Below are 23,774 nucleotides of genomic sequence, written 5' to 3' on the forward strand. Positions count from 1 at the left end.
GATTTTTAGCTGTTTTTATCTCATTTTGCTTTGTTGATTTTAATGTTTTGATATGTGGTTTTAAACTTGTAAGGTGTCCTTGAGAGCCTTGAAAGGCGCCCATAAATAAAATGTATTTTTATTATTATTAATTTCATGAAGTTCAGAGTAGCCTTCAATTATGGGAAGGCCCGTCCCTCTGCCCACATCCCTCCTCTTCTCTCCCTCATCCCTCCTTCTCCTCTTCTTTCTACACCAGCCACACCCTGGTGGCAATTATGCACTTTGGTCATTGGCCAAGACTGTTGTGTCATGTAGTAATAAAAGAAAACAGGTTCTAGTCTCATCTTATCTTCCTCTTTCGGTTTGGTTGGATGTGTTTTGATAATAACGTCTTGTTGTCTTAATCAAGTTCAGACAGGACACTTGAAGTCAGGTGACAGACAGCTGATCTCACCTATGCAAAACACATCACATGGTCACGGGACAAGCCAAGTTATGGTTACCATGGTTACACAGTGTGATTCCACCGGCTATATGAGGTTCATTTGTTGATCGTCCCATCGACCGCCTCAACCTCCACCTGCACAGCCGCTTTGTGCTTTGAATTTAAATAATTCTGGGCTCCCTGCTTTATATTATGGATGTTATGCTGTTTAACAGGGTCAGGCAGGGAGCTATATTAAGCTATATTAAGATCAATGATGTTAAAATAGAAAGAGTGTATGAAAATTAATTTCTTGGCCATGATAAGTGATCATAAATGATGTTGGAAATCGCACATTGATAATGTAATAACAGAAATGTCTGAAACCATTGCAATATTATATACAACTAAACATATCCTCAATAAGAACTATAGAAGTATATACCTTATTGTTCTCTCATAGTTCCATACATTACCTAATACCTACTGTGTAGAGGTATGTGGACACACAAACCAACACTAATCGAATGTTCATACTACAGAAGAGAGCTATACGAATTGTAAATTGCTCAAATCATTACAAACCAACTAACACACTTCTTATTAACTCACATGCTTTAAAATGTTGTGATCTAGTTGATCTTAACTGCACAGAGAATGTACAAAGCACAGAATAATTTACTGTAACTGTATTCAGGGATTGTTTGGAACTAGAGAGAGCCAGTATGAGCTCATAGGGAACAGGTATGTTTAAAAAACATGGATAAGGACAAACATTTAAAAAGATGTATATCTGTTAAAGGGATAACTTGTGGAATTGTTGTGACAAAGATTTTTTTCTTAAAAAAAAAAAAAAAATCAATATAAATACCGGTAAGTATAAAAGTTAAGTATGATCATTATTCTGTATGAAACGCTGGAATCTTTGCTTCTGTTTTTTTTTGTCTTAGAATAAGACGACTACTACTACTACTACTATGTCAGAGCGGAAACAACCAATTACACCAAACATTTATCATGAAACATATTAAGCCGACATAAGTGTACTGATTAAACTTCTATACAATGTGATCTTTCCATGACGGACAGTGGTTAAGCAGCTAGAAATGAGTTGTCATTTAGAAATAGTCTCATCAGCCAACCAGGTTCTCATCATAGAAAAGGGAGATAGACACTATAGATAGAGAGAGAGGGTTTATTGTATATTCGGCAACAGTTCCATTCCATAAAAAGGAATACAAACTGCTGAGTGCTGATTACAGGGTACAAATGTCAGGTATATCCTGCATAAAATGGTACCGGCTGTCTGTAATTGTGTTTGATTCATTTCAACAAATTCATTTCAATTACTTCAGAATCAGATAGTATTTACTGATATGTGCCTGTGATTTCACATATACCGTATACAGTAACATACTGGTCCAACAAGGCCGCTGCCATGGCTACTACTCATGCTCTGACAGCCGTTGAGGCGACACTCCATCTCCGTCAATTAGTCTCTCCTCTGCACAGTAACAAGGCCTGTGTGTGACATTAAGACAGCTCTGAGCAGCAACTCTTTAGACTGGCTGTGAACCTGAACCTCTCAGTCTCTCATGACAACAAGGTCCAAGTTCAAGTCCACTGTGTAGAGGTCAGGGTTAGGGTTAGGGTCATTGAGTAGAGGTCACTGAGGTCACTGCGTAGAGGTCATGGCGACGCTGGGCGGTTATGGGGATCTGTTGGCGGATGTCGGCCAAATACTGCAGATCTGCAAAAACAAGTGGATCACGTTGAGCCAGAACACTTACGAACCCAAGCAGATCACGGTCACAACATTCACAAATTCAGTAAGTATTGTTTCAATGGCCATCAATTCATTAGGGCCATTGAGCAAAGCATTTTGGTTACGAAATGTTTATTCCATTCACACAAGATTCATAAAAAAAGATTTACAAATAAATATTGCCCTCTAGGTGTAGGCATACATTTCCAATATCAAAATAACTGACTGTGAAAGGTCAGGTGGAGTGTATTTTCACAGTTTGAAGGCTAACTAACCACTCTGGCACTCACCGATGTCGGCATAAACAACCGACTCCTCTGACCCGGCCTTGGAGATCACCTCTCCCCTGCCATGGTAGACAGACAGCCAAGTTACAAACACATGGGATCCAACATCCCATTAAACACAGTTTACAGAGGACATTGAATGGCTGATGGACCTGATCTTTAATCCACAGAGAGAAACGAAGTCCATCTCATGACATAACAAATGTAAAGTACAGTGCATGTGGCACCAGACAAAACATTTAAAGTGTCTTTGAGTGTCTGTTTGAAGCGCTATATACGTTTAATGTATTATCATTATTATTATTATTATTTCCAGTAAGGTTTCTGTTGTCCAGTACTGACCATGGGCTTACGATCGAGCTATGACCCCAGGCAACGTAAGAGGCTGTCTCATCCCGTGCAGGTGATGCTGTGGCCACATACACCTGGTTATCTATTGCCCTGAGAGAGAGAGAGAGAGAAATGAAGAGAGAGAAATAGAAATTAAGAGAGAGAAACAAGCAGAGAAAAAATTACATTTCTATATAATGTACATTTCTGATGACTGTTTACAGTCATTGTTTTATTAAACCAATTTCAAAAATCTAGAGGTTCTCCTTCACTAACCTTCCCCTCTGTAGCAGTTCCCAGTGGGCTGGCCCTGTGGTCATGTTGAAGGCGCCAGGATAGACCAACAGCTGACATCCTGACGCAACCAGGGAGATTTGGACAAACTCTTCAATAATCAATTACACACAAACTGACTCTGATAATGTTCAGATATGGATGGACTTTACTGGACATAATAAAAGTGCCAGCAATTATTCATATGGAAAGTTTCACCTCTCATCTAGCCTAATTCTCTCACTTCCCAAGTGAGCAAATGCTGTGAGAAGCAGCATAAAAAACAACACAGCATAAAAAACACACATTAAAACACACAACATGGAGACATAAAGTGAAACAAAACAAAACGGAAACACCCTCTCTTTCTTAAGGGTGAGCCATTAGTTCTCCCCATAAATATGACTTCACTTTTGTTTTAAAGAAGGCTTTGTTTTGGCTTAATATGCAGAGGCAGATGGTTCCATAAAGAAATCCCAGTAACAATGTAACAATAAACTTGAAGCTTGAAACTTGATTCCCTCCACTCACCTTGTTTGCTGTACAGCTGTGCAAGTTCTGCAAACCGGATGTCGTAGCAGATCCCAACGCCCACCTTACAGTACGCTGAGAAGCACAGAAGGATCACTCACTACTTCATTACCCAGGATGCTCCACTGCAGGTGTTACTTCCACTATATTATCATTCCATTGCTCTGATTGTGTTGTTATTCACTGTTCTGTCCTGTTTGCACTTGTCTCTTATTGTATATGTGTAAATGAACAACTAGCACGCACACACCAACGCCACAACAATTTCCTACTATGTGTTACAACATAAATGGCAATAAATCGTGACGTTAGAATTATAAGGTTCTATCTAAAAAAAAAGTATTTTACATACCGTAATCTGATCCATTAGGTGTTTATTAATGCCTGTGTGGTGTTATTTTTAAAATGTTGAAATGTTTTAGTTAGTAATTAATAAAATACAGGGGTTCCATCTCACAAAACATAATGGAATGTAAAAACGTTGACGCTCAATATCTCTGAACTGCCCTAAACGGAGATAGAACCTTATCATTCTAAGCTCACGAGATGTTATCTGAATCTGAATCTGGATCTGAGGTGGAACACTCACGTGTGTCAAACATGGACAGGTTACTCCCTGGGCTCAGCGTCTCCGACTCCTGGAAGCGGATTTTCCCCGGCACATCAATGTCGAAGAGGTGAATCTGATCAAGGGGGTAAAAGCCAAGGGATGAGACAAGAGGAGAGAGAACGCACGGCAATACAAATAGAAGCAGTCTGAGTGTGTGTCCTGGCTGTGAACACAAATGATGCGTTGTGATATGCTTCATAGTGCTTCATAATGTTTCACTGCCTACCTTCCTGTGTTTTAACAACAGGTGACCATCAGGACCGAACACTGGACAGGTGTTATACAGCTTACCACCGTCCTCCTCAGGGATGGACCCTGTGAATGCACATGGTAAATGGTAAATGGTAAATAAACTGCACTTATATAGCACCTTTTTTTGCTGCTCCAAAGCTGCTGCAAAGCGCTTTACAACAGCCTCTCATTCACCCATTCACACACATTCACACACCAATGGTGGCAAGCTTCCATGCAAGGCACCGGCCCGCTCACTGGGAGCAATTTTGGGGTTCAGTGTCTTGCCCGAGAACACTTCGACATGTGGCCAGCCGGGGCTCGAACCGCCAAACTGCCAACCTTGTGCAAGGTCTCATATCCCACACTGATACACCAGTTTAGAGTAGAATAGCCACTCGGTCCAGTCTGATCCGCAGTGAGGACAGCTGAACCCAGTGAAGAACATTCCAGAGCTCTCACCTCCCACCAGGTACACCCCACTCTCCTTGGCCGCTTCTGACAGGACCTGTGTCGACTCTCCCGGAATCCTCTCAGCATATTCAGGAAAGAAGCCAGTTCCATACGGAGAATTGAAGCACTCCTAATAGCATGCAGACAGACAGACAGACAGACAGGATTGTATGAGATGTGTAATTAATAGTAGCTGTAGACAGTGATCTGATCTGGTTTCTTTCATTAGCAAATGTGAGGAAATACTATTATATATACTCACAGGTAGAACCACGACCTTTGCCCCCTGGCTTGCTGCCTCCTTTATTAACGTCTGAGCCCTGGACAGGTTGTCCACCTTCACCTTGGTCACATGCAGCTGCACCACTGCAAGACGAAACTCTGGGGAACAGAGGAATGGTCACCATTAATACCCATGCAGGGTGGTCTGCTAGAGAGCCCATGAATGACTGACAGTGACAGCACTCAACACAACACTATGGATTCCACTGTCATGAAATAAATGGTTAAACTGACACGAGCGTCCTGACTGAAAGACATTCAATGCATCTCCTGCAAAGCGCAACTTTAAATGATGTAGAATTGATTAGTTATGTACTTCACTTGTCACCTTTATTGACTTAAAAAAGATGCATTCTACTTTCAGCTGTTAACCTCAGAGGTTAATAATAGGCAACATCACTGAAACTGAAAATCGTTGAAATACACTTCTAATTAAACATATATCTAAAAATAAATCGGTCATTATTACAATATTGTTGACAACAGTTGTGTCGTTAGTAAACATACTGGACATTGCCTTGGCCAGGGTAGACATAGGTGGCTTCAGCTTCAGATAGACTCGATCTTCTCTGCAAGAAATGTCAAATGTATGATTATTTCCGGCTGTTCCTTCACAATAAAAGTCTCTTGAGTTCCTGGTATACTTAGCAATGGTTTTTATGACCGCAAGACCTGCTATTCTGACGTTTGTACAGTTTTGTTGGGCTTATATTTCCAACAGAGTGCGTTTTCCGTAGAATGTAAGAGAATAATATCTGGACGAATATAAATACACTTTTATTTATCTGTTTATTTTTGCTACTACCATCATCTGAAATCCGGTCTTCATGTGATTGGACATCATCAGGGGGCGTGTTCACGGCGACCAATCAGGTGTCAGCGACCCAGGGAGTCAACATCGCTTCTCTTCTTTTCTTCTTTCCTTGCGTGTGATAACGCAATAATTAATCATTAATAAGCCACGAGTGTGATTGTAATCAAACATATTTCTGCTGCCACCAGAGTTGATAAAATATATATTATACAACAGTTAGTTCCGACCAAGTGATTTGATTGGACAAGAGGCATTCCATGAGTGCTGATATACAGTATAACAGCACTGGGACTTTTAACTATATGTATCACTCCGAAATGACCGTTAATACAAAGTAGCTAGCCTGCAGATTGTTTGTGTTCAGGTTACTAGGCAACAGTCCAGTTGTGTAACAATTTTTTATAAAATAAATAAATGATGAAATAAGCAAACAAATCATAATCTGTTGTCACTTATTACTGTTAACTAATAAATTGCGCTGTAGAACTGTTGTATAAAAGCAATATCACACTCGAGGTCGTGCTGTTATACTGAATATCACTCTGCCTGCGGCCTCGTACCTACGACCGAATCACAGCCGTGCTGATATTCAGTATAACAGCACTCCCTCTCGTGTGATATTGCTTAAATAACTATATTCTAGCAAACAGAATACTGTGGTAATAACACTGTTCAGGTGTTCAGTTCAGGATGGAGTGGAGCTCACGGAGAAAAAAAACAACCAATTGTACAGTACTTTCAGCTTCAAGTTTTAATGTGACTTATACTGTGCTGTTTCCTCATTCCATTTATTCATCTCAAGATACTAGATACCGAATAAGTGTTCCCATTAGTGTCGTACAGTCATAGTATATTATGGTTTATATCAGCCATGAACCAAGTGGTTAACTGGATGCACATAAAAGCAGAGGACAAACTGTTTTGTTTGTATCAGAAACACTTTATAAATGGTTTACAGATGAGTTAAGGAATAGTAGAGACCCCTCAGCGGTAGAGGCTGCGTCTGACTAAAACCAGCAAACGGTTAAATATCAACCGTGTCCTTTACGTCCTGGATAAACCGTGTGTTCAAAATGTCGCCTTTAATCTGCGGTGATACAGAGCAGTTTACAGTATACAGTACAGATTTAGAAACCACCTAAAATCACTATTATTTAAGGCTGTGAGCTGAAAAAAAAAAAAAAGAAAACTTCTTAAGGACAAGTATCAAAAAACTGTTGTCACATAAACATCGAACAAGAACATTTTTAAATAAGCAGTTACCCCAACGGGTAGAATACCTGTATTGTGTGCAGACAACGCCTTGTGTTGGAGCGTGTGTTCTTGCAGAATGCCACTCATACGCACCTCTTAACCGAATGCTTATATCGAATGGCAACTCTGTTACCTCTATTCCTAGACACTGTAAATCAAGTCATTGCTTGCGTGAAGAACTAACCCAAAAGAACGGACACGGCCATTGATCCAACAGACAATGGCCTGACTTAAGACTTTTCAACGGGGCAACAATCCTGTTCTCCTATCTACAGGTTGAGTATGCCAAACAGTCCATCGTAATACACTTGTACTGCCTTAATATCCAGTAGGATCGTCAATAATGAGATCTATGAATAATATGATATGCAATGCACTGTCCATCACTGAACCTCTGTCCCACCCCCCCCCCCCCGCCCCAAAATAAAATAAAAAATAAATCACCAAACCTCTCACATCACGATGGGGACTTGTCTTGCGTGTCTGCCATTGGAAGATCAGTGGGTTAATTTTAAGGCTACAGGGAGTTAACTTAAATCGCTCGAATGCAACGGCACCGCGATTATATCCCCTCATGTTTTTACAAATAATTTATCTTTTTTGGAGTCAAAAGAAAAACGATTCGAACATAAAACCTGTTTCAATTAGGGAGATGAGGAGAAGGGTTTGGAATGTGGAGCGCCTTGGTTGTCCCGGCAACACACACGGTCCCACAGGCCCTCAGTCAGTCAGCGACCACACCCCAGCACCCCACAGACAAGGAGGGGTCGTCAGTCAACACATCTGTGGTTGTATCTGTCCTGGGAGAAGGTGGACAGAGGGAGGGAGGGAGGGAGAGAGGGAGGGAGAGCGCCATGCCCCTCAGCTGACACTGACCCCCTCCGTCACAGTTCCCCCTTACGGCCAGCCCCGAGCGCATCTGCACCCCCGTGTCTCTCTTTAGGAACTCTCCAGTGCATCCAGGACTTTCATGATCTGCTGTTTGATGGCCTTGGTGGCGTCGCCTGCGTTGGGAATCAAATATCTGCGGAGGGGAGAAAGAAGAAAGCTTTAGCAACAACAAGTAAAGCGGGACGTCAGGAATGTGTAGTGATGCAGTTTGACAAGAGCATAAACACGTCAACAGTTTGATGTTATTCCAGTCGACATTCCAGTCGACATTTTTGTTGTAGCCGCAGAACCATTACCTCTCCACTGCGGAGATCTCCACCCCAGAGGTGTTGCTGCTGCCAAACTTGAACGTGATGAGTTCCGGGTGCTTCTTTTTGGAGGTGATCTTCACCACGGAGTTCAGCGCCTGGCGGGACTGGATATAGGAGAAGCCTTTCCGCGAGGCGATCTCCCTCAGGCAGTACATGTGAGTGGCTGTGATCAGCAAGTGGCTGTAAGAACACAAGGCCGGTGTTAATGTTAAGACATGGACTCACAAACATAAAAAAAAACTCAAAACTGGTGAAAATTGTGATTCACAAAATTTGATTTCATCAAACTGTTGTGGAGTTAAGAGAGTGGTTTGTCTATGTGGCTGGAGAGCTGTCTCCACGGTCTGGGACCATAATAACGGCCTTGGTCGGCAACCGACCAAATGTTCAGAAGTTTATTCTGAAAAATGTAAACATGGTTGAAAATCGATGACACACTCGCTAGTCAAGTGAGTAACCACCATTACTACTTTGTTAGTGTAGAGTAGTGGGGATCAACTCACTGAATCCATTGCACTGCAATATTCTGGCTTGACTAGCGAGAGTGTCATAGATTTTCAACAAATGTATTTACATTTTTCTGAATAAAAGTCGGAACATTTTGGTTGGTTGCTGACTTGTTCCCGCTTTCTCCAGCTTGCTGTCACACATATACACTGAACAACGGATGCACTCGCTGCAATCTAAGTCGCTTCGGATAAAAGCGTGAGCTAAAAAACATATTATTCTATATTACCGTCTAGGACTCTTGTGGCGCTCACCTTGGGAACATGTGGCCGGTCTCTTTCACCTCGTTGCAGGGGACGTGATGCTTCACATCCGGCTTGTTGATCCAGGTCTGGATGTTCACGATCTCCTTCCGGTCGTCGTCTGACATGGACGAGCTGTCGATCTCATCTGCAGGGACATGAGAGGTTGTGACGTTAGAATTATAAGGTTCTATCTCCATTTTTGTCAAAATTGAGTTTTTTTACATAACCTGATCCATTAGGTGTTTATTAATGCCTGTGTGGTGTTATTTTTAAAATGTTGACATTTTTGAGTTAGTAATTCATAAAATACAAAGGTTCCATCTCACAAAACATAATGGAATGTAAAAACGTTGACGCTCAATATCTCTGAACTACCCTAGACGGAGATAGAACCTTATCATTCTAAACGGAGATAGAACCTTATGATTCTAAACGGAGATAGAACCTTATGATTCTAAACGGAGATGGAACCTTATCATTCTAAACGGAGATAGAACCTTATCATTCTAAACGGAGATAGAACCTTATCATTCTAAACGGAGATAGAACCTTATCATTCTAAACGGAGATAGAACCTTATCATTCTAAACGGAGATAGAACCTTATCATTCTAAACGGAGATAGAACCTTATCATTCTAAACGGAGATAGAACCTTATCATTCTAAACTGAGATAGAACCTTATCATTCTAAACGGAGATAGAACCTTATCATTCTAAACGGAGATAGAACCTCATCATTCTAAACGGAGATAGAACCTTATCATTCTAAACGGAGATAGAACCTTATCATTCTAAACGGAGATAGAACCTTATCATTCTAAACGGAGATAGAACCTTCTCATTCTAAACGGAGATAGAACCTTATCATTCTAAACGGAGATAGAACCTTATCATTCTAAGCTCACGAGGTGCTGAGTGACCAGGGATGTTCAGGTCAGTCACAGTGGGCAGTTTACCTGTGTCGTACTCCTCCTCGTCACCGATGCTGAACACCGGCTTCACCCCCCTGTAGGGTTTGCCGACGCGGTCGCTACTGCTGACGTGCCTACAGGGGGGGAAGAGACACTGAAACAGTCAGGAGGCCAACCGAGGGTGTTAACACGTACAGGGTAGGGGACCCCTCTCATTCACTCTCACACACACACACTCTACTATGTTATGCTATGTTATAGAGGGAGAAACAAGTTAAAGCAGCAGCTCTACAGAGACAAAGTGAACATTATTAATAATGATATCCAGGGTGATGTGCTGTTGCAAACCAGTGTGGCTGGTCAACCTTGTGACATTGGCCGTAGTCAAATAAATACAGCCACACAGCGAGAGATATAGAACAACTGACTGTTCTCTCTATGCACACGGCCCTGGCTATCACCTTTGAGGAAAAGTGAAATGGAATAACATCAGTGAGTCTCCAAGCAGAGAGGCAAGATTGAGGTCCACTCTAGACAGCTGCTACGGTTAGCCTAGACAGACAGACAGACAGCTGCTAGGGTTAGCCTGGACAGAGCAGACAGACAGACAGCTCCTAGGGTTAGCCTAGACAGAGCAGACAGACAGACAGCTCCTATGGTTGGCCTGGACAGAGCAGACAGACAGACAGCTCCTATGGTTGGCCTGGACAGAGCAGACAGACAGCTCCTAGGGTTAGCCTAGACAGAGCAGACAGACAGACAGACAGACAGCTCCTATGGTTGGCCTGGACAGAGCAGACAGACAGACAGCTCCTATGGTTGGCCTGGACAGAGCAGACAGACAGCTCCTAGGGTTAGCCTAGACAGAGCAGACAGACAGACAGACAGACAGCTCCTAGGGTTAGCCTAGACAGAGCAGACAGACAGACAGACAGACAGCTCCTAGGGTTAGCCTAGACAGAGCAGACAGACAGACAGCTCCTAGGGTTAGCCTGGACAGACAGCTCCTATGGTTAGCCTAGACAGAGCAGACAGACAGACAGCTCCTAGGGTTAGCCTAGACAGAGCAGACAGACAGCTCCTAGGGTTAGCCTAGACAGAGCAGACAGACAGACAGCTCCTATGGTTAGCCTAGACAGAGCAGACAGACAGCTCCTATGGTTAGCCTAGACAGAGCAGACAGACAGACAGCTCCTAGGGTTAGCCTAGACAGAGCAGACAGACAGCTCCTATGGTTAGCCTAGACAGAGCAACAGACAGCATCCAGAGAGAACTGCACACGTGAAACCAAAAAAGAAAAACGTCGGCTGAAGGCACAAAGACCAGCTACAGTGTTGACACAAGACAAGTTGCTGGACATTGTTAGTGAGAGGAGGGAAGCATGGTGACAATGACATCAGGTGACACTGGCGGAGATCCTAGGGACATAGGAACAGTGCCTCTTCATCCCCACAGCATCCAGGACACAAGAGATGGAACTGTGACATGGTCCAGGGCTCGACATTAACGCCGTTTTACTTGTCCGGAGCAAGTAAAACTTTCACCGGGTTTGTTTGCGCGAGCCCGACGACGCTGCTGGATCCCGGATATGTTTACCTGTGTGCAGGAAGAACAACAGACGGCGCAGGCGCCAGATCACCCGTACGCTTTGATAATATCTTCACTCCACGATCGTCTAGTCTGGTCTGGCGCCTGCGCTGTCTGTTGTTCTTCCTGCACACAGGTAAACATATCCAGGATCCAGCAGCGTCGTCGTCGGGCTCGAGTGCTCCGGACAAGTAAAACGGCGTTAATGTCGAGCCCTGATGGTTGTGTGTGTGACGGGGATGGAAACAGCAGGCATGTAGGTTGGTGAACACAGCAGGGGGTTAATGAGCATGCGTCAGGTTAGTGCGACACAGGTGACATGCCTCGGTGCCACGCCCAGGTGTCTGTCCGGGGCGGGGCCCCAGGTCATGCTGGTGGTTAAAACAGAGGGACGCTAGGATAGGAAACTCTTACCGATCTGGAATCCCCTTGTCTGGCCAGGGCAGAGTGAAAGATATTCTAATATGGGATAAGGCACAAAGGTATGACGAGGGGCGGGGTTAAGTAAAGCTGGTGGTAATAATTACAAAAGAATAAAAACAAACAAATCCAAAAAAAGAAAATCACTGATTAAGCGTTTTCTAGTCAATTACAGGTGACACTCATTCATACAGGGTTCCTACACGTTTCAACAAGTCGAATTTAAGACCTTTTTAGACCTTTTTTAGACCTCTTTGAATAGAATTTTAGACCTATTCGCGACACCATTTGATGGCTTTTTGTCATCCTCCAGGTGATGAAATGAGGGATTTCACTGCCATACAGACGAAAAAGGAAGCGAATTGGCATTTTTTGGGTTCCAGCTTGATTCATTTCGGGGTAAATAGATGTGGTAGGACTGATTTCCTTGCAGGATCTAATTTTTAAGACCTAGCACCTAATTTTTAGACCAAATAACTGAAATGTTGGACCTTTTTAGGCCTTATAGATCGGATTACTGGATTTTAGACTTGAAGGCTTTTTAAGACCAGCGCGGGAACCCTGTTTCTAGTCAATTACAGGAGAAACTCATTCATAGCCCTTGTTCTCTTGATTAGATAGTCAACATAAAGAGTGAGTGGTTGTTAAACATGGGTCTGGAGCCAGGTGGAGCTGTAGGGATGAGGGATGTGTCAGCAGGTCAGGGACACAGAGGTGGAGCTCACCTGTCCACGGGGGTGGAGGTGTTCTCTATGAAGCTGATCATCTTCTCCTTCACGTTCACCGACTTGGACTTGAGAGCGAACGTCATCTTGTTGACAAGGGACTTGACGCCTTTGCCGTCCCCAGTAGAGGAATCACCCTGCAGGAGGGAGAGAGGCAGGGAGACATTCCCAACTGTGTCTGGAGAACTTAGGAGTAACATTCTACAACAGTTAGTTCCGACCAAGTAATTTGATTGGACAAGAGGCATTCCATGAGTGCTGATATACAGTATAACAGCGCTGGGACTTTTAACTATATGTATCACTCCGAAATGAACGTTAATACAAAGTAGCTAGCCTGCAGATGTTTGTGTTCAGGTTACTAGGCAACAGTCCAGTTGCGGAACAGACCTCTCCCCCCTGGTCACAGACCCCTCCCCCCTGGTCACAGACCCCTCCCCCCCTGGTCACAGACCCCTCCCCCCTGGTCACAGACCCCTCCCCCCTGGTCACAGACCCCTCCCCCCTGGTCACAGACCCCTCCCCCCTGGTCACAGACCCCTCCCTCCTGCCCACTCACGTCTGCAGAGCTGAGGCTGCTGTGGGATCCGGAGGTGCTGACGATCCAGTGGACGTACACGTTGTCAGGTCCCTCAACGTTAATGTCTGCCAGGTGCTGTTGGAGAGCTGAAACCAGAGGGGTTTGGAGGCGTTCAAGTTTTCGTAAATAAACACCAATTGTAAACGGTTAAACCCTCTTTAAGATATTAACATGCTCACCCATGAAGCCTCCTTTTGCGATGCTGACATACTCTTTGTTTTTCTGGAACAGAAACCCAATCATTATATCATTAGCACAGACAGATCGTCGTCAGCAAAGGCAAAGTGGGTATATATTATAACAATGAATAAAACTGACAGAAAAATGATTTAACAAGTTCTTTTAGCAGCTATGAGCGGTCAGGGGTCAAGGGTCGTCAATGACAGTTGACAGTTGAACAATGTTCCTCTCATTTCCCCTTTTTTAGCCTCCCACCCAGCCGTTTCCCACGCCTCTCTAACCTGCAGGAAGTGGGCCAGCACCATGTTCATGTACATGTCCTCCTCCTCTCGCCCGCTGCCCATGAAGCAGAGGTGCTCTCCGCTGGCAATAGAGCCGGACTCTAGAGACTGCTTCTGCGCCTCCAGGAGGGACTTCACAGACAGGGCGAACTCAGAGGGGTTTTGGAGCATCTAGACACACACACACACAGACACACACACACAGACACACACACACACACAGACACACACACACACACACACACACACACACACACACACACACAACAACAGGAAGAGAGGAAGACGTGTCACACCTTATGATGCACATTACTTATGCTGAACATTTGATCTTTTGGCACTTTTTGCCCTTCTTATATTTATATTTATTTATTACTTTTTGCACTATGATGTTGGTTTGCACTGTCTTGCACCTGTCCTGTTGTAAACCGTGCTCCACTGTCCCAAACCAAATTCCTAACATGTTTACATGTCATGATGGCAATAAAGTCTTCTGATTCTGATTCTGACATGGAGTCACAATTGCCATATCAATCTTCCTGTTATCTTTCTCATAACTCATATCCCTGTGGTAGCGCTGTTCTCAGGCTCTCACCAGGTCAGAGTCCAGGTGGAAGGCGGTGGAGAGGTGTCCGGCGTTGTACTGCTCCGCAGGCCGACAGTCCACCACGAAGAAGCGCACCCCTTCCTGAAAAAAACGACCAATCGACCAAAATTGAGTTTTTTTACATAATCTGATCCATTAGGTGTTTATTAATGCCTGTGTGGTGTTATTTTAAAAATGTTGACACGTTTTAGTTAGTAATTAATAAAATACAAAGGTTCCATCTCACAAAACGTAATGGAATGTAAAAACTTTGACGCTCAATATCTCTGAACTGCCCTAAACGGAGATAGAACCTTAGAATTCTGAGCTCACGGAATACCATGCTGTGATCGATCGATTTAAAACATCCTGCGTCTAGGATAGGTTAGGATAGGATAGGTTAGGGTTAGGGGAGGCAGGCTTCGTGGAATCACTCACCGGCTGTAGCTGATTGGCCTGCAGGATCTCGGGGACCGACACGGGGAGACACAGCGCCTGACTCAGGTCCATGTCTTCCTCTTTCAGGGCCACCAGACTGCTGCCAAACAGGTTCTGGTTCTCCTGCGGAGGGAGGGAACAAACAGCGTCTCACTGGGCGGCACTTCATTCTTCTCCGGTCAGGAGAGGCTACGCTGCACGGTACAAACATGACCTTCCCATGAAACAGGATTCTTGTACGGCAGCACTTTACCTGCGGAACCTGCGGTCCGCAGACATTATTATTATTATTATTATTATTATTATTATTACCTTTCTGAGTGACAGAGGAGTCTTGCTGTAGTAGTACTGGGCCAGAGAGAACAGGTCTTCGATGTCCTCCGCCACCAAGAGGGCAGGAGACTCCTCCAACATCTCTGTAAGACACACACAGGTTGTCAGATCCCTGTGTTAAATACACACAGCACATCCACAAACAGATCCATATATTTATGTCTGTATATAGATACACTAGGGCTGTAAAGACTCATCAACAAATGAATAAACTAATGCTTTTGTTGACAACTTATTTTTGAATATTTGAAATCTAGATATCAGACCAAGGAGAAGAAGTTAAAGCTAGAGTGAGTGATGTAGAACATGGCTATGTATATCGTTAACCAAAGAACTTACTGATGATCTCCTCTTTGCTGTCTCCTTCTTGTGTAAGGATGTTATCTCTAGAGGCGAAACACAGGATCAGAACAGTCAAAAACACTACTCCAACCTCCAACACTACTCCCCATAATGCAATAACAAAGCAACAGAATGAATAAGGGATTTGAAATATTCAACCGTGGCGTTCGGCCGCGGGTGCTTACTTACTTGGCGTTGACGAGCATGATGAGCATGAGGAAGAAGACCAGGAAGGGGTCGGCCTGCTCGAGGTAGAAGTCCCACAGGGCCTGGGTGACCTCGGGAAGGCAGTTACTGGCAAACAGACTGCCCAGCTACACACCACACACACAAAACACCCATCAGAATCTCCCCTAACGGCTGCATTAGCACATCAATCCAGCCTAATAGAAACCTGAGAAAATCCCCCCAAAATGGTAAACGGACTGACTTATATAGCGCCTTTTTTGCTGCTCCAAAGCGCTTTACAACGGCCTCTCATTCACCTTTTCACACACACATTCACGCACCAATGGCGGCAAGCTGCCATGCAAGGTGCTGGCCCGCTCACTGGGAGCAATTTGGGGTTCAGTGTCTTGCCCAAGGACACTTCGACATGTGGCCAGCCGGGGCTCGAACCGCCGATCTGCCAACCTTGTGATCATTAGACGGCTACTCTACCTCCTGAGACACAGCCGCCCCAAAAATGAATAGGAGAGACTCACCCAGTTGATGGCGTAGGAGTCGGGGGTGATCTTTTTGGTGTCGAGAAAAGAGCAAAGCTCCGGCTCGTGGTACTGCAGCAGCAGCCTGTACAGGTGGAAGGGACGACCCTTCTGCACACAGTCCCTGGAAGAGAAGAGAGAGAAGACGCTCTACCTCTCTGTGTGCAACTCTGAGAGAGACGGGGAGGAGAGGAGAGGAGAGGAGAGAGAGAACACGCTCTACCTCTCTGTGTGCAACTCTGAGAGAGACGGGGAGGAGAGGAGAGGAGAGGAGAGAGAGAGAGAACACGCTCTACCTCTCTGTGTGCAACTCTGAGAGAGACGGGGAGGAGAGGAGAGGAGGAGAGAGGAGGAGAGAAGAGAGAGAGAGAGAAGACGCTCTACCTCTCTGTGTGCAACTCTGAGAGAGACGGGGAGGAGAGGAGAGGAGAGGAGAGGAGGAGAGAAGAGAGGAGGAGAGAAGAGAGAGAGAAGGAAGAGAGAGAGAGAGAAGACGCTCTACCTCTCTGTGTGCAACTCTGAGAGAGACGGGGAGGAGAGGAGAGGAGAGGAGAGGAGGAGAGAAGAGAGAGAGAGAGAGAGAGAGAGAGAGAGAGAGAAGACGCTCTACCTCTCTGTGTGCAACTCTGAGAGAGACGGGGAGGAGAGGAGAGGAGAGAAGGGAGAGGAGGGAGAGAGAGAGGAGAGGAGAAGGAAGAGAAGAGGAGAAAAGGGAGAGAAGGAAGAGAGAGAGAGAGAGAGAGAGAGAGAGAGAGAGAGAGAGGAGAAAAGGGAGAGAAGAGGAGAGAAAGATGAGAGAGAGAGAGAGGAGAGGAGGGAGAGAGAGGAGAGAAGAGGAGGAGAGGAGGAGAGAAGGAAGAGAGAGAGAGAGAAAGAGAGGAGAAAAGGGAGAGAATAGGAGAGAAAGGAGAGAGAGAGGAGAGAAGGGAGAGAAGAGGAGGAGAGATGGAAGAGAAAGAGAGAGAAGAGGAGAAAAGGGAGAGAAGGAGAAGAGAGAGAGGAGAAAAGGGAGAGAAGAGGAGGAGAGAAGGAAGAGAGAGAGAGAGAGAGAGAAGAGGAGAGAAGGGAGAGAAGAGGAGGAGACAAGGAAGAGAGAGAGAGAGAAGGAAGAGAGAGAGAGGAGAGGAGAAAAGGGAGAGGAGAGGAGGAGACAAGGAAGAGAGAGAGGGGAGAGGAGAAAAGGGAGAGAGAGAGAGGAGAGGAGGAGAGAAGGAAGAGGGAGAGAGGAGAGAGGAGAGGAGAGAAGGGGAGAAAGGGGAGAGAAGAAAGAGAGAGAGGAGAGGAGAGAAGGCATCCTCACCGGGGGATGTACTTGTTCATGATGGCGTAGAAGCAGTTGTAGAGGTCGCTGCGTGGCATGCGCAGGGCTAGCAGCGGGGAGAGGAGGCGGGGCCAGCTCAGCTCCGGGGTGAAGGTGATGTTACGGGACTTGCAGTAGAGGGTGATGACAGACTCCACGTCTGACACCATGTCCACCGCCTCCTCCTCTGACACGCCGATCTGGTCTGAATGCAGGGAGGGTGACACAACACTGGAGGTCATTATCAAGGGAGACCAACAAGTCATGCTGTAGAAGGGAATGTCACAGGATTCCTCCAACCACTGCAATCTCTTCCTCCGTTTACACATCATCTACATTGCAGGACCATATGTATAAAGCATTATGTTAATATATATATATATGTTACGGTACATGTGGGAATACGGCATGTGGGAAAACTAGGGTTAGGGTTAGGTGCTAGGGTGACTTGGTACATGCTGGCATGTCTAACCCTAACCCTACCCCTAACCCTAGCACCCTAGCACCTAACCCTAACCCTAGTTTTGCCATATGTACCGTAATCCCACATGTACCATAACATATATTTATTATTTTTCTTTTTTTTGTGGTTTTGCATTTCCATTTTCAGGATTGTGATGGTCAGTGGGAATCTTATGACAGGAAGTGGCATCGTGAGGAACGGCCCCACCCTAACCCTTAACGGCCCCACTCACCAATCAGCTGCTGGCTGCGGTCGTGGACGAGCGTCTGTTCTGGCAGGTCCAGCAGTCCGTCCCAAGAGGACATGTTGTCTCCCTTCCCGGCCACGTTCAGAGAGACCTGGGCAGGGGTGTGTCAGATAGAGATGTTACCCAAACACAAGGGAGAAGAGACAGACCTGCTGTGCAAAGACTGAGAAATAGTGAGAAACAAAACGTGTGTGCTCCGAACCACGTGAACGTTCTCTGTCCAGCCTCACTGTTACCCTCAGATGACATTCGGAAAGTACTCACACCCCTTAAATTTTTCCATGCTTGAGTGTTTTATCTTTCATAAAATTGCAAAGATTAAAAAAAAAACAAAAAAAACATTCACTTTGTCATTATGGGTGTAGAATTTAAAAAAAAAAAAAATCCATTTTGGAATAAGGCTGTAACATAACAAAATGTGGAAAAAGTGAATACTAAGTGATTCTTAAGTGATATCAATACTAAGTGATACTTTCCGGATGTAGAGACTAAACGGATGCGCCCCCCCCCCCCCCCCCCCGCCGCCCCCTTATACCCTCCAACTCCCTCGCAGACTACTCGCTTATACTCTGATCCTGGTCACCGTGGACTGACCCCCCCCTTACCTTCCACATCTTGGCCCTCTGTGGCGCTGGGAGCTCCTGGTACTGGACGTCGACGCCGGGCCTCTCCATCTCCAGGTCAGAGCCTCCAGAGTCCAGCGCCTCAGCCAGATCCTGGTCCCTGCACAACACAAACCCCGTCATCGGATCAGACCAAACCAACATGGGTCAGGGAGGAAAACTGACCTCATAATAATGTTTAAACAAACACCCAAACATATACATTTGTTTATCTGCCACTTTATATTTATAGGCTACATGTGGTTAAGAACATGGAGTGGGGTGGTGGGTTCCATCTCTGCCATACAATGACAATTCAGCAGATTAAAAACAGGAAGGGCCTCGGCTACGACAATCACAACTACTTGGCTACCTAAGACACGCGCCTCACTGCTGATCAACAGAACAACAGCGCTAGATAGCTAGATAGCATTGTTACATTAAAGAGATCAAGGGTTTGGCTGAATCTTTGCCACATAGTGAGTGATAGATTCCTTTAATCAGATATGAGTAAGCAGCAGTAAATGATGCCATTGTTAATCCACCAATCAGGAGGGGTCAGATTGCTCAACAGTGCTTGGACTCTCAGGGTGTGTTCTCACTAGAACATTTGCTTCACTTGAATCAGAGTTTTAGAAATATTTAATTCGCTTTGCTCTGCGTCGTTTGGAGCTGTGAGAACGCGCATTCGAAGTCGCTCCCGGAGCAAACAACCGACGAATGCTCCACTTGAAAAGGGTGGTTTCGCTCTGACCAATCAACTACCACGTCTGTTGCTTCGATTGCGTATGTTACTTCGTATAGTATAGGCTTTAGGATAAGTAGGCAACATTTTATCCATACCTCTGCATTTGTTCAAGTGAAACAGATTTGTGTTAGCCTACTCTCTAAATATTTCAAGACACTTTTTATTTTTTTATTTCTTTGTAGTCTGAATGTTGCTGACTTCACTGCCTAGGGAAACAAACGATTGAAATATGATTAGTAGGCTATTTTTCTTATACTCAGCACACAGCAGAAGGACATTGGTGATCATTATGAAGGAGTAAAGCTGTTACATAACGCAGGGAAAACTGAGAAAGGCGGTGCGGGAACACCTGCATGCAAGCATACACACAGAGCCTAATTAGTATCTCTGGTTTGTCTCAGCATTGCTCTGGTGGTCCAGCCTGTCATGGGTGTGTCTGGGACACAGGTGTTGGAGCCTTAGGATCTCAACAAGCCCGAGGGCTCGTCTCTCTCTTCATGTATTGTGGATGTGTTGCGCATGCTTTCCCCTAATCAAAACAACAGTCTTTGACATCACGCGTTGTGAGAAGACAGTTTTGTACAAGGTTCTTATTTTATTTATTTTAAATGCGATTGCAATAGCCGGAATACACCACCACCTAAAACATCTGTTCACTGGTGACTGTTTTTACTTAATTTCAGAACAACACACTAAACACATAGGCTATTTTGAAGCCAGTTTTTATTGTGTGTTTAACTGGTTTTCGCCTAATGTATTTGTGTGCAACCCGACCCGAGTGGGAAGCAGTCTGGTTGCAGCTAAACATTGAGCAGGTGTGTTTCAGGGTCAGGGGTCAGGGCCAAGGGTCAGGGGTCAGGGCAGTACTATGTCTGTGGTGGGATAGGTGCGGAGCCCATCATTGGCCTTGTCTTCATGCTGGTGATGACAGCTACATTGACAGTTTGATATAGTATGGTGGTATACAGTCTGCTGTTTCAACAAAACAGAAAAGGGTTGGTGAAATATTGGCGTGGGGATGCGTTCCACAATCCTAGTATGATTATGAGTGTCACCATGTGCGGTAGGTTAGGTTATAACACTATTATTAACAGGCTATAACGGTCTAAAGCATGACTGTTGTTAACCATGGTCCCTGACCCGTCCAACGAGAAGAAAACAGGAAGCGTGGCAGGAAATCAAAATCACTATTTTAAGGATGTACTCGATCGTATTAGAGTGAGGTCTTTTTTTTACATGTCTTTATTGATGAAAATGCTTAAATGTTAATTCCAAGAGATCATCACAAACAGTTTTGACCAGTCTGTTATATCCATACTGTCAGATCACAGCAGGATCGCATGATGAGGGTCTGGTAGTGGTGGACTGGACGCATCGCCATCGGGTTTAAGCAGCTTTAGTACATCTCACTAACTAACAAGCACATTCATGTGTGAACCTGTCTTGTCTTTACACCCCAGGCTGTCATGGACTTGTCACAGGACAACCTGTCTGATGTAGCTAGATGGGTGGGAACTTTATGCACTTATATATTATATATATATATATATATATATATATATATATATAGCACTATCCAATGCACTGTCTGTCCTGTGTTGTCCTGTGTTGTCCTGTTTTTGCATTTGTTTTTGTTCATGTATACACGTGAAAAAAGCATAATCGCACCTTCTGTAATGCCAAAACAAATTCCTACATGCGTCAAGCATAATGGCAATAAACGTTATCTGAATCTGAATCTGAATCTGAACCAAAAGATGTGGTTTGGCTTGCTGGCTTGGCTTGGTTGCCTTGTAGCTGACACTGACAGGGTAGCCAACCACGTCACGTCAGACAGCTGCTAGACATTTAGATAAACACAATCCTACCTGATATTAATGACAGAGTAATGCAACCTATGTTCAGGCAACACAAAAAAAACTCAATTTTGACAAAAATTGAGATAGAACCTTATAATTCTGACGTCATGATCTGTCTCTGGGCTAGCATGGTTGGTCAGGTAGCTAGCAATCGATATTATATTATGATACTACGGTGCCATGGTCATTGCAAACCACCACGAGTGCGCCTCATAGCTAGGATTTAGGATTAAGATGGGTAGATGGGTCGTTTTATAGAGCGTTATTATAAACAGATGAAATGATGATGGGCTGTGATTATTATTCACTTACCAGCTGCCTTCGATAACTTCCTCTTCCACTGCGTCCGCCATTGTTGCTGTGTGTGTCTGTGGTGACGTCACGTCCGGGTTGCGTCGCGATGCGTTAATGGGACTTGTTGCCTCCCCCACTTGTGGGAATGATGGTATGATTGTATTTAATTAATTAATTAATAATAATATTTTTTGTTAAAATTAATTAAATTTGTATTTCGTGAGGTTAGAATTATAAGGTTCTATCTCCATTTTTTTTTTTTTTTTTTTTACATAATCTGATCCATTAGGTGTTTATTAATGCCTGTGTGGTGTTATTTTTTAAATGTTGATGTTTTTGAGTTAGTAATTAATAAAATACAAAGGTTCCATCTCACAAAACATAATGGAATGTAAAAACTTTGACGCTCAATATCTCTGAACTGCCCTAAACGGAGATAGAACCTTATCATTCTAAACGGAGATAGAACCTTATCATTCTAAACGGAGATAGAACCTTATCATTCTAAACGGAGATAGAACCTTATCATTCTAAACGGAGATAGAACCTTCTCATTCTAAACGGAGATAGAACCTTATCATTCTAAACTGAGATAGAACCTTATCATTCTAAACGGAGATAGAACCTTCTCATTCTAAACGGAGATAGAACCTTATCATTCTAAATGTTGGGAATTTGTATTAAAATAACTAGAAGTGATAAATCATGTACTATGTGCTCATTTAAATAATATGTGAATGCGGTCAGTTGAGAACAATAGGAAGGTCACGCAAAGCCAAAAGAGAGGTTCTGTTTTTGAGCGACAAGAAGAAATACAAGCTCCTGACTAAAAGAACGTTTTATGATTCAAACCGCCTGTAAATTACTTATTTTTACCTATGTGCTAACAACCATTTTACACCTGCTGTTATAATATTCTATTTTTCTGTACTTTCATAACTAATGATTAATGATAAGTCTATTCTTCTAACTTGTAAATCGAATCCTAATATTACTGTGTAACTTCAATAGTTGTGTTTTCACAAGACATTCTGATAACAAGACATTCTGATAAGGACACTGACACAATGCTCTGCTCATACAAAGTACGATATCACCATGGGAACGAGACGCTAGCAGGACACTCAAGCTGATAACATACATACACTCTCGCACCCACACAGGAGAAGAATTGAAGGCCAATGCTAACGAGAAGACTTTCTGCAGCTGCAACGGATTTGTGCTGACACTTGGAAAACTACCAGATAGAGGGGGGGGCATCACCCAGCCCAAAATGTTTAATGAATTGGATAAAAGACTATGTACGGAGGTGAGAGGGACTCTTGTTTTAGTGGAGCCACTGCAGTTAACTTGTTGACGGCTAGCTGAGATAGGCCTGCAGAGGTGAAGCTAGAAAAGACTCTTTTCCATGGAAATGAACTATTATTGCTTGCTGATGTGCTTGAATAAATATTATCTTAATGAACAGTTCAGTAGTGGTGCCTAATATTTGATTGGATCATATCATCTTAAGAAGTGATATCAAGAACGTCTCGTTGAGATTAAACGAACTCGCTTGTAAGTGACGACTCAATTAAATCGATTCTGGAGAAGTTGATCGCCTTACAAACTCCATATTAATGCATATGGTTTTGGAATGAGAAATTCAACAAGCACATATGGGTGATGTCCCAATACTTTTGTCCATAGGCCTATAGTTTAGATCTCTATTATGTAATATTTGATTGCAACAATTGTTTCTATAGCCTCTTAAAATTGTTTAGCCTTGTTGTTGGCACAGAATTATTATTTTTGCTCTTGACAAAAATACACAAATATAATTATTATTTTTGATTGGAATGCATGTTTTGACCTTGATTATATAATATTTGATTGCAAAAACTAAATTGGTCTCTTAAAACCTTTAAAGATAATTTTTGCTCTCAAAATAATTTGTTTGCAACGCAAAGTTTTGCAATTGACAAAGAAACAAATCTACCTCCA

General features: G+C 43.8%; 2 protein-coding genes across 3 annotated transcripts; both read right to left on the reverse strand.

The window, feature by feature from the left end:
* Positions 1 to 1,587: 1,587 nt before the first annotated feature.
* Positions 1,588 to 5,832, reverse strand: nit2 (nitrilase family, member 2). Its single transcript, XM_080537298.1, has 10 exons — positions 5,676 to 5,832; positions 5,149 to 5,267; positions 4,896 to 5,016; positions 4,429 to 4,517; positions 4,182 to 4,275; positions 3,593 to 3,667; positions 3,065 to 3,143; positions 2,801 to 2,899; positions 2,462 to 2,517; positions 1,588 to 2,156 (listed from the first exon to the last, which is right to left on the reverse strand). Exons 1-10 carry the CDS (start codon positions 5,701 to 5,703, stop codon positions 2,059 to 2,061), a joined length of 858 nt encoding a protein of 285 aa, XP_080393424.1. The 5' UTR covers positions 5,704 to 5,832; the 3' UTR covers positions 1,588 to 2,058.
* Positions 5,833 to 7,706: 1,874 nt separating this feature from the next.
* Positions 7,707 to 21,850, reverse strand: tbc1d23 (TBC1 domain family, member 23; the record flags this gene model as incomplete). 2 transcript variants are annotated; one of them, XM_080536140.1, is made up of 19 exons in its annotated part: positions 7,707 to 8,260; positions 8,424 to 8,618; positions 9,200 to 9,335; positions 10,148 to 10,236; positions 12,104 to 12,148; positions 12,835 to 12,971; positions 13,394 to 13,500; positions 13,594 to 13,636; positions 13,876 to 14,046; positions 14,471 to 14,563; positions 14,900 to 15,022; positions 15,212 to 15,315; positions 15,572 to 15,618; positions 15,764 to 15,888; positions 16,279 to 16,402; positions 17,579 to 17,783; positions 18,274 to 18,379; positions 18,894 to 19,011; positions 21,810 to 21,850. In XM_080536140.1, 19 exons carry the CDS (start codon positions 21,848 to 21,850, stop codon positions 8,176 to 8,178), a joined length of 2,094 nt encoding a protein of 697 aa, XP_080392266.1. In that variant the 3' UTR covers positions 7,707 to 8,175. The 2 variants fall into 2 exon arrangements, with proteins under 2 accessions (XP_080392266.1, XP_080392267.1); XM_080536141.1 differs by lacking the exon at positions 12,104 to 12,148.
* Between the last annotated feature and the right edge of the window lie 1,924 nt (positions 21,851 to 23,774).

This window comes from Nansenia antarctica, assembly GCF_963989245.1.
Source record: "Nansenia antarctica genome assembly, chromosome: 7".
Taxonomy (NCBI): Eukaryota; Metazoa; Chordata; class Actinopteri; order Argentiniformes; family Microstomatidae; genus Nansenia; species Nansenia antarctica.